The following is a 10,909-nucleotide window of genomic DNA, read 5'->3' on the forward strand; positions in this document are numbered from 1 at the left end:
ATCATAATAATCACGGAATAGTTAAGACTAACGGAGTCGGTCAAGGATGTCAATTGTAATTCGGTCAAACGGCGAATGGATGCACGATCTGGTGAATGAGTGGGTTAATTACTCGGTTAATGAATTAGCTGGTACAGAGGAGATAGTAAAATATTCAGTTAGTGAATGAACGAGTTTATGAATGCCCAAGTGGAAGAATGAATATTCTGGTGAATGAATGAGTTCTGGAACAAAGTGTTAATGTTACACGTGCTTGCAAATGTTAAATGGGGAGAACGCCTATTCCAGGGTCACACCATGCTCTCCACATACTCACACACAGGATGAAACCTCAAACAGTTTCTGCAAAATACGTTTATTGGAACACATCCCATCCCGATGACAGTATCCTGTCCAGACACATCCCAGCTCGAGACAGTCCCAAGAAGTGTGCCCAGCACGTGTTGTGCACTGGGCAGCACTGAGGGCAGCCCCCAGAGGAGCTGCCACGAGGGGCTTGCAGAGCACACAAGCAGATGCGTCATCATCGCGAAACGGGCACATTCTCACCAACTTTCATCTTTTCGTGTTTAGTTTGTTGTCCTTCAGCCGCACCTCCGATTAGTGCAATTGGATACATATGCATGTTGAACTTCTTTCGCAACTATACACTGCCAACTGTGCTAATCGGAGGTGTGTGAGGACAACAAACTAAACACAAAAAGCAGTTATTTCGCACGGATGGGGCAAATGAAGTTCATCATACATACCACACGTGTCATTTCACGTCGACTGCAACTGCACGCAACAGTCTGGCTCCACACATAGCGCAGCTCCAATTGTAGGATTGCTCCATTAAGACCTGATGTCAAATAATTCTGATAACCAATTGCTATCACTCTAAATAATTGTAATGTTATCTAACAATGCTATCATTGTATTTATAATTGACCACAGCTCTGGCTCGACGTAGAGCTTGTGTGTGGAGCTGCTCCAGGTGGAGCGTGGATGCACTGCTCACATGAGCGTTGGCTCAGGGCCGTGCGTTGTCGAAGCGCACGGATCTCACCACCCTGGCTGGCACACTGCCCAGCCCAGCTCCAGGTCGACTCAGAGCCTTCTCCTCCCAACTATCACCCTCGCCATCACAGCTTCGCTGGTGAGAAAACGCCAGCGCTGGAGGAACGGTGGCAAGGTCATGGTCAAGTTCGAGACCGAGCTATGCTCACGCTGCAACTGGTGTCACAAGCAATCCCCGTCTCCATCCATGCTTGTTTCCATGGGTCTCTGTGTTCCTGACACGGGGGCCCGTGGGTCCCCTGGCAGGGCCCCCCATGCTTGTCACACAATGACAGGCGCGAGCGAGCGGAAGAGGCGAGTGACGCAGCTCTGCAGCATCTCCCGCAGAACCTCATCCTCCTCCTCGCTCCCCTCGGCACACTCAGCACGCTGAGGACAAAGAAAAATGAGCTAGAAAGAGAGCGTTACATGAACACACACAATCCACAATCCCAGGCATCTCACTTGTCGGTACCAGTTGAGGAAGTGTGTCCTCAAGTGGTTCCAATGGATTTGACCACTAACAGTGATTTAATGCCATAACCTTTTGAAACGAGTAGGTTACTGTATATTCACTCACACATGTGGCCTCGTGACCCACAAGGAAATGAGAGGGGTGAGACTCACACACGTGTCCAGGGAGACGTTGACCGTGCGTCCGTCCACGCTCACTGAGAGGGCATCCCCAGCCTGCGATAGCGATACCGAGTCCTCTCCGAACATGTCGCTGTGTGGGGGTGGCACGCAGCTCTGGTTAAACTGAACCACAAAGTCAAAAATAACTGCACCATGGCATCCCACAACCGAAGTACACGGAGTGAGTAGCGCTCATAGCACCACGGGTCGCGGGCCACACACCTAAGCATAGTGAGGACCCTCTGCAGGAACACGGCGCTGTGCGTCTTCTCAGGTGGTCCATGGTGCGGAACTGCACAGGGCAGAGGGTGGTCAGAGTCAAGGCCAGCACCACCAGCACCTCCACCCCCCCCCCCCATTATTGCCGGTGCGCTCCTCCCACCGGCACGGCACCGGCTGTGTGCGTGATGGGCTGTTACCTTTGCAGAGCTTAGGGTTGGATTGAACTTCCAGCACTACCGTGACGACGGCGTCAGCGTACATATCGCTCACGGGGTTGGCGACCCACTGCAGACATTACACAGGGCACACACACAGTACCCGAATGCAGCGCATACAGCTACAAACAGCTACACAGTTATACAAGGGAACACTAAGCATACACACACACAATACACACACGGATACACACAGCACAGTAATCCCAGATTGTTATTGCAAGTGCTGTTAGTGAGCACCTTATTCAGGCTGGTATGACACACAAGGGGGTGGTGTGACCAGTACTACGCCTTGCTGCCTTTGTCTCCCAAGTGCCAATGTATACACCACACCATGTTCTCATTTGAGTGGACCTAGGGGAGGCCCAGGACTGATCCAGATCAGCGTTACTGGTGTTGGCAGTGAGCGGGATTCGAACTCGGATCACTGGATTCATAGGGCAGAGTGTTAACCACTTAACTACACAAAGCACACAATACATGCTTGGCCACACATAACACAGGCATAGTACACAAACACAATGCACACACGTACACGGGCACAAACATGATGCACACAGCACAAACACAGCACTCAAAAACTCAGCACACAATTGGGCATTTAGCACATGTAACTACACACAGCACATTCAAAGTGGTTAACACTCTGCCCACATTCTAAGTATATATACACACACACACAATGTACAGTACTCAAATACAGCACACATGGTACATGAGGTGGGGGGGGTTTGGGGGGCTCAGGGGGAGGGGGTAGAGGGCTTTGGGAGAATGTCACCTCCAGGACCACCATGCCAGGCTCCTGGATGATGGTGACGGCACGGAACACACGCAGCGCTGGCTTATCCCCAACCTCCACCTCCTCCACGTCGCCTGCACACACGAATTACACAGGAACACAGCATATACACACACCGCATGACACAGGCACACACACACACACCGCGTTACACAGGCACACACAACAACAACCGCCATTCGGAACACACACATCACGTTACACAGGCACAAAGCACACACACCATGTTACACAGACACATACACTGCATTATACTTGCACAGAGCACTCACACATACCACGTTACACAGGCACACACACACACCACATTACACAGGCACACAGACAGCATGGTAGTGTGGTAAGGATGAGCATGATGAGGTTGAGAGTAGCGGTGTGGTGAGGTGAGCGTGGTGAGGCTGAGTATGGCGATGGTGAGTGTGGTACCAGCAAGCGTCTGGAGGTGATGGGCCAGCAGTGTGAGAGGTCCCGTGTATGGCACCGCCTGGCACTGGGTCACATGGCTCATCGTCAGCTCCGTGTAATCTGAATCACAACACAACAACACTCATCACCTCTTCCTCCTTACCATCCTCTCCTTTACCCTCCTTCTTACCTCCAGTTAAACTCAGATCCATACTGACCCCATCACTGGTATCAATGGTGGGGGGCAGGGAGGGGTTGTGTGAGTGCGTGGGGGATAGCGTGGTATGTATGTTGAACTTCTTTTGCACCATACGTAGCGAACCATGCTAATCGGAGGTGGTGGCAGTAGGGGGGCAGGGTGAGCTCACTGGACAGGTCGTTGGGGGCCAGGATGTGGTAGTTGAAATTCCTCTTCACCAGGATCCCTGAAATCCTCTGCCCCTGCTCGGCCTTTCTCACCGCCAGCATTCCCATCACCTGGGGAGGGCAGCAGCACACTGTAACCCACGACACAACGCGTGGTACCACCCCACCGCTGTTCGGCACGTGACGAGTAAAGCATCATAATTCAGGGTCACAATTTAGGTCCCGAATCGATTCTCATTTGGCTTCTCTCCATCGTCCATCTCATTTTTTATTATCACAGTGGTCAAGATCAAGATGTAATCAAGCCCACAGCCATGAATGCCACCAATACACCTCCTTGCTACCAACGACTTCTGCTTTCCACCAGATCCCACAGTTGCTGCACAATCGACATTCAGAAATCTCCACGATCTGCCCTGACATTCTCCCACCATCTGCTATTAGGCCTTCCCTGAGCCGCCAGACTCGTGGAGGCCGTTCCAATGCAACTGAGCAGTTGACCTTGGCAAGCTTCTCTCCGCGGAAGTGCAGCGCGACGGCTTCAGTGTTGCGTGGGTTGTGAACCTCCATCGAGACCTCCTTGTTGTCCTCGTACTCACGGATGATGGCCGCCTTAAGCCGCCCCATCTCGTTCTGCTCCCCGTGCACCAACACCTGCGCTCAACCCACCCGACGATGACGAATACAGTCACAAAATGTCAACCACGACAACCAACCACAAATTAATATGCAGCCACAGTCACGCACAACTATCAATCACGACCACAACCACAACCATAGCCACAACTAGAGTCATCTGCAACTGTCGGTCATGATCATCAGCAGGCTACCATAGCCACAGGCACCACACGCCACCTCCACATGTGGAGCAGAGACACGTCTTCACTCCAATACAACCACAGCTACACGTGTCCCCATGTCCCAGTGCCTCTCTGTCTACATGTCTCCCTCTCTATGTGTACCCGTGCCTCTGTCCCCATGCCTGCCATGTCCCCGTTTCCGAGTCCACATTCCCCCACGTCCCCCCATGTCCTCGCATACCACGTGTGGGGGTTTGAGTGCGCGGATGAACTCGCTCGTCTGCTGGTAGTCTGTGTGCGCCGAGAACGAGATGTAGTCCACCGACATCTTGAGTGGTAGCTTGAGGCCGGACATGGTCATGATCTCCTCAGGTTCCGACATGATGTGCTGAGGTCACATGGCACACAGTGACGTTAAGACACCAGCGACAGGGCAAGGGGCAGGGTCGCAGGGAAGGCAGAGAATGTGTGACAGCAGTGGGCAAGAGTGGAGGAGTCCAGGATAGTCAAAAACAAATGTAGTTTAGGGATTTAGGTTAGAGGTAAAGAGTCGGCTTTAGGGTTAGGCATAGTTTCAACCATATCATATTACACTTGTTTATTCAGGAGGGTCCTGTTAACTTTTCACAGGAGGGAGCAACAATTGTTGCGTCTCACAAAATTAGTAATTTGCAAGTATTTTTTTTATTTTGGCTTATGTGGACCATGACGCTGGCACACATTGGTCTACTCTTCCTTGAATGACGTTACGATCTTTAACATCCATTGTGAAGCAGACAGTGCATATCTATGATTAATACACCCAAACTATTAACCAGGGTGGCCGGGTGTTCATACCGTGCATTCAAACTGCAAGCAAGCGGCACACATACTTATGCTTGACCACGTCACCAACCTGGTTAGGGGTCAAGGTGAGATACAGGCACGCACGATGTGGAAGCGTTAGGGATTAGGTGTATACACTGGGGGCCTGTGTAGGGGAAGCGGCACCTTGGCGAGCGTGCCCTCCACGCAGTAGCCGGCGATGATGACACCGTTACGTTTGTCTGTGCACCAACTCTCGAAGAGCTCGCGTGAAAGCCCGCTCTGCATCATCCCCGGGGAGGCCATCACCACGCTGGGCCCGATGTCATCAAAGTGATCCATGCTCTGTGTACGCGCACCATACGACCGCCGCACAGGGTTACGCAGCCCGACATATCCACACAGCTCAAAACGAACCCAAGCAGCTCCACACAGCTCCATGTGACATCACGTCATCATGACTCCGCGGGACTTCATGTGACGCCACACAGCTCCATGTGATAGCACATTGCTCGACACTGCTCCACGTGACCCAATGACCCCACGTGACCACACATCGCACCACGCAATCTCACGTGAGCCTTCACTCACACCTTGAGGTTGCTGATGTGCTTGAAGACGAACGGGTTGCTGATGCTGATCTGCTTGCGGATCTTGTCGTTCATGGCATGCACGTATGTCTGGTACACGGCCATGCACTTCTTGGCAAGGGAGGAGGCGTAGTAGATGGGGATGTCGTGCAGCTCCGGGTGGTTCCCCCAGTATTCGTCTGCGTGCAGCAGCACAGCGCAGGGCAGGACACATTAGACAGTAGAAACAGCACAGCACATAACATGGCACAGAACAGAGTATAGGACGCATGAGGCAGCACAAAGACAGCACCAACAAGGGACACACCACACAGCACAGCAGAGGACACAGCACAGGACAAATCAAAGAGAGATGCACAGCAAAGAGTATAGGACACATCAGCAGCTGTATAAATACAGCACCAATAGTCCTAATGTCAGTCCATTCACTAAATGTTAATCAACTCAAGCCCATGACCCATGTGCTGTGAATGTCCACCCTTGATTGACTATGGCAGGAGGATCAATCAGTGTCACTGTGTGGTGGTGCTAGCGGTGATGCAGGAGTACTGTGTAGTATTGGTAGTGCTGCCAGTGACACGGCGCCAGCGGCCATGACGCTAGCGCTCCGTGCTCTCACCCAGGATGAGCAGCAACTCCTGCGCCCGTCCTAGCGCGAATACAGGGATGAGGCAGCGCCCCCCACGATTCACGATGTCCTGCACTGTATTACAGAAGCGCGCCTCGCGCTCCTCGCGCTTCTCATGGATATGAGTCCCGTACGTTGACTCCTGAGTAACGATGCACACAACAACAACACGTGTGTGTTACTACCATCATCACTACAGCAACGACATGTGCCACTACCACCACCATCACCAAAAGGTGTCATCACCCAAGACAAAGTTCCCCCGTATAGCCTTAACAGACTTTTGGGGCAAATGCTGTTAGTAAGTACCACCTATGAAGGCCGGCACATCACACGAGTGGGTGGCCAGTACCACACCCAGCCGCCTTTGTCTCCCTCGTGGCGATATTTACACACTGCACCAGGTACTCATTTGAGTCCGAGTCAACCTGAGGGAGGCCCAGGACAAGTTAAGATAGTCGTCACTGGTGTTGGCCGTGAGCGAGAATCAAACCCAGGTCGTTGGGTTCGTAGCACCGCGCGCTAACCTCTCCACTATCGCTCCCCATACCATTACCATAGTAATTATCACTGTGTCACAACCACCACAAGTGTAACCACAGCACGTGACACCAACTACACGGCCGCACCATGTGGCACCACAAAACTACACCCGTCTCTACCCCCATATATCACTATCACCATACGCAGACAGCATCACCACCACCATACATCCCACACACACCACCTATCACTCCCAGGCCACATGCTCACTTCTGCACCTGTTATTGAGTTAAACTGAGGCACAGGTGGCGAGCGGTGAGGAATTCACTGTGTGGTGAGCGACGGCTGTAGTGGTAAAGGAGTGGTGTCACTCACGATGATGAGGATGTCGGGTTTGACACTGGGGATCTCGGCGGCCATGAGATGTCGGTCTTCCTGACGTGAGAAGTCGCCTGTGTACAGCACCTACAACAACAACAACTCACTATCACAATAGCACAACAGCAATACGTAAAAAACAATTCAACAACACAACATAACAAAACTCAACAATATAACATTAACACATCAATACCACAATATTAGAAATGCACAATTACGGCAACAACACAGCAATACAAAAACCAACAACTCAACCACAACAACATCTTGTTCTGTGCCACAGCAAGGCTCACTGTGGAGCCGAGGCTCGCTTCGCAGCTGGGCTTGCCCGGCTGGCGGTGCATGCACGTTTGAGACGCCACACCCCTTGCTCACCTTCACTCCCGCGATCTCGATCATGAACATGGCGGCGCCCAGCACGTGCCCCGCGTTGTAGCACCAGAACTTGACGCCGGCCACCTCCTTCACCTCATGAAAGTTGATGGTCTCGATCTTGTCCATGCTGTCCTCCAGATCCTGCTCCGTGTACAGCATGTCGTCGGCCGAGATGTTACTGGGAGCAACAGAATGCACACACACACGTCACTCATGTCATCATCATCATAAGCCATTATCTATCCACTGCTGGATGGAGGCCTCCCCATGCCGTCGCCATCCCCCATTGTACAGTGTTGTTACCATGCATCTCACTCCTGCACATGAACTAATCTCATCCGTAAATCTCCACGGTGATCATCTTCTTAGACGTGTTCTTATTTTTGGTTCACATTTGACCTCCAGAGATAACTTAAGTTAAGAGGTTGAACGGTTAGGTAACGATGTGACTTGAGGTGACCAGGCGCTCAGGGATCAGAGCGCTGAGCCAGCACCCAAGAGAGTATGGGTTCGAATTCGAGTTTCAGTCACCCGTGATAAAGGGGGTTTGTCAAGTGCAGGGAAGTCTCAGTCCTGTCACCAATGACTGCACACTGTAAAGGAGACTGTTTGGATAAGGGTAGAGATTTGTTTGTCTAGGGCGAGGATTTGGTTAGGTAGACTGCTGTGCTGGATTATGGTTGGGGTAAGAGATCTCACTTATAGAGGAGTCACCTTTCTAAGCTGCGTCCATCTCTACTGGGCCAGCCGATGGGGGGACTGCACGGCCCCTCACTCACTCCGCGTCATTATCACAAACAACCAAGCGCCTCACCTGACTTTGACGAAGTCGGACAGCAGCCAGCGGTAGATAGCCTTGGTGGCGTGGGTCATGAAGGTCCTGCCCTTAAAGCTGGTCTTCTGCAGGAACCACGGCAGGGCCCCACAGTGATCCAGGTGGAAGCTACGCTTACACACACAGAGGTCGAGGGTTGGTGTGACAGCAGTGGCTGAAAGCGCCACTGGTGCCACAAGGCTCACTGGCTTGTCAGCGAGCCCATTTGCTCAAGCATGAGCCTGTCTGCTCATCCATGTGCATGTCTGCTCACCCGTCTGCTCACCTGTATGCATGTCTGCAAACTTCTCTATCCAATTCATGTCTGCTCAATCCTTTTCTGGCCCCCTTCACCCATCTGCCTCTGCCCATCTGCTCACACAATAGCCTTTTGACCATCTACCTGTCCATCTGTCTGTTTATGCGCTCGCCCATGCTCACTGGCTGATGAGCAGGAGGTCGATCTCGGCGGGGTCGATGATGTCAATGTAGGGCAGTGCGTCCATTCCGTCCAGTCCCGGGTGGATCCCACAGTCCAGCTGACACCGCATGGAGGGGGTACACAGACACTGCACTCTTATAACATGCACCCGAGCCAAACAGTTCACCACGTGGCCTCCTGGCCAGATGCTTTCAACAGCAATGCGCTCGTTTGGCCGACATTTAAATTATTGTGTAGGAACTTTGCTGCGACCAAATCAGGTTGTATCTTGGATAGTGTTAGGATGGGCGACCGCCATGTATAAAAGAGGTTTCCGTATGCTCCAGCAGTTAGCTTTATGGTGGGGCAGTGTAGTCCAATCCATTATTGTACTGTAAAATGCTTCAACGTCTATGCTCCCCGTATTCACCAAATCGCACCGACCAGCCTTATTAAGTGTGGTCAAATAATGCCCATGACCAACACAGCGTAGGAAGGTCCTCTTTCGGCAGTGCACTGACAAGACAGCTGCATGTGTACATGATTTTGTAACACAATGCGTCCCAGCAGCAGGCAAGGGGCCCGACTCGGCTCGGAGACATTTTAGGGCGACACCGGTCCAGGGTTTGCTTGCTGAAACAAATGCCGAGAGAAAACGTTGGTCCGAAAGGCCGATAGGCAGATGGGCATGAGTTTATAAAAGTGACATGCAGACGTTGGCGACTGATCTTTAATTCTGATGAATGTTCTCGAAAGGCACGAACATCGAATGGAGACGCGAGCGAAGGACATTGCGAGCCTCACCATGATTTTCCTTCCCTTGAACTCGAGGATGATACAGGACCTCCCGACCTCCTGCCCCGCGCCTCTGTAACGACAAAAGCAGCGCTCAGCCCCGAGATGGGGACCTCAGGTCTGAGCTGTGATCTCCTATCTAGCCGGGCGGTGGTGGTTGTACACGCTTGTAATCCAGCGCTGTGGTGGCGAGGGTTGATGGATCGCACAAATGTTAACTCCATTCCCGTGGGCGTCGAGGGGATGCCATACCCTGGCTCGACAGAAGGCAGTACAGCAAGTGGACTAATCGCCATCGGTTTCCATCCGTACAGCGATAGTGTTTCCACCTCGCGCGCGTGGATTTTATCCAGGTGCTCCAGATTCCTCCCACGTGTATAATACACACATTATTAATTGGTTAAAAACACCTTGATATAAATACCCCAATGTAGCAGGGCCCTTCCTAAAAAATGAGTCCTACGACTGAGCGTGGCTATCCTAAATAAACAAGTAAAATAAAGATGAGCGCTCACGTCGAAACATGGGAGCTTCTCACCAGAGCTGCGAGCTGCTGCCTGCAACTGGGACCTCGTGAGTAAAACCAGGAGCACCTGACAGGAGGACCTGACTGGAGCAGCGGGCTTGCTCCTGGCTGGGGCCGGGCACTCACAGGGGACGGATGAGCAGCTGGTCGCTCTCCTCCGCCGGCACGGTCGCGTCCGCCTTCTTGGTCGCCATGCCGTTGACTCCTTTCACTGCCGGGGCAAAGGTCGCCCTGGCTCGCCACTTCCACTGTTCATTGATTGGACGCCATGTTGCGTAGGGCCCCGTGTCGCCTGTCGATGACGCCAACATCCGTTGCTCAATCCCCACCCAAGATGGCCTAACAGTGTCCATAGCAACTGCTTCCCGGTGTTTCAACTTACTGCAATATTACAACTTCGCTTGTTTACCAAGGAAAGCCTCAACAAGTCTCGCTCGGCTCTTTCAGGAGGATGCTAAGTTTTCACTCGGAGGCGACGATGGCTATTGGCACACGATGGCCTACTCTCGCGAATTACGTTACAGGATCTTTAACGTCGTTGAGGGGTGGGCCCGGTGCAGACAAGGTGAGGTTGAGGTAGATGAGGCGAGTGGTGTGACGTGAGGTGTGGG

The 10,909-nt window shown here is 52.3% G+C and overlaps 1 protein-coding gene across 1 annotated transcript; it reads right to left on the reverse strand.

Moving 5' to 3' along the window:
- Nucleotides 1-339: 339 nt before the first annotated feature.
- Nucleotides 340-10,565, reverse strand: CPSF3 (cleavage and polyadenylation specific factor 3). Its single transcript, XM_032959222.2, has 18 exons — nucleotides 10,425-10,565; nucleotides 9,782-9,845; nucleotides 8,998-9,095; nucleotides 8,557-8,685; nucleotides 7,743-7,920; nucleotides 7,362-7,451; nucleotides 6,495-6,645; nucleotides 5,879-6,054; nucleotides 5,472-5,630; nucleotides 4,723-4,869; nucleotides 4,183-4,335; nucleotides 3,684-3,792; nucleotides 3,337-3,435; nucleotides 2,890-2,984; nucleotides 2,094-2,181; nucleotides 1,897-1,966; nucleotides 1,666-1,765; nucleotides 340-1,428 (listed from the first exon to the last, which is right to left on the reverse strand). The coding sequence occupies exons 1-18, from the start codon at nucleotides 10,490-10,492 to the stop codon at nucleotides 1,321-1,323; spliced, it is 2,082 nt and encodes a 693-aa protein (XP_032815113.1). The 5' UTR covers nucleotides 10,493-10,565; the 3' UTR covers nucleotides 340-1,320.
- Between the last annotated feature and the right edge of the window lie 344 nt (nucleotides 10,566-10,909).

The sequence above is a fragment of the Petromyzon marinus genome, chromosome 23, assembly GCF_048934315.1.
Source record: "Petromyzon marinus isolate PM22_M1 ecotype Great Lakes invasive population chromosome 23, UKy_Petmar_22M1.pri1.0, whole genome shotgun sequence".
Classification (NCBI taxonomy): domain Eukaryota; kingdom Metazoa; phylum Chordata; class Hyperoartia; order Petromyzontiformes; family Petromyzontidae; genus Petromyzon; species Petromyzon marinus.

Excerpts from the sequence above, each read along its gene's own strand:
- CPSF3 (XM_032959222.2), bottom strand. The coding sequence starts at position 10,492 with ATGGCGACCAAGAAGGCGGACGCGACCGTGCCGGCGGAGGAGAGCGAC. Across the intron at positions 7,452-7,742 it reads TCGAGATCGCGGGAGTGAAG|GTGCTGTACACAGGCGACTT; the intron begins GTGAGCAAGGGG and ends TTGTTGTTGTAG. Across the intron at positions 1,429-1,665 it reads ACGTCTCCCTGGACACGTGT|CGTGCTGAGTGTGCCGAGGG; the intron begins GTGAGTCTCACC and ends CTTTGTCCTCAG.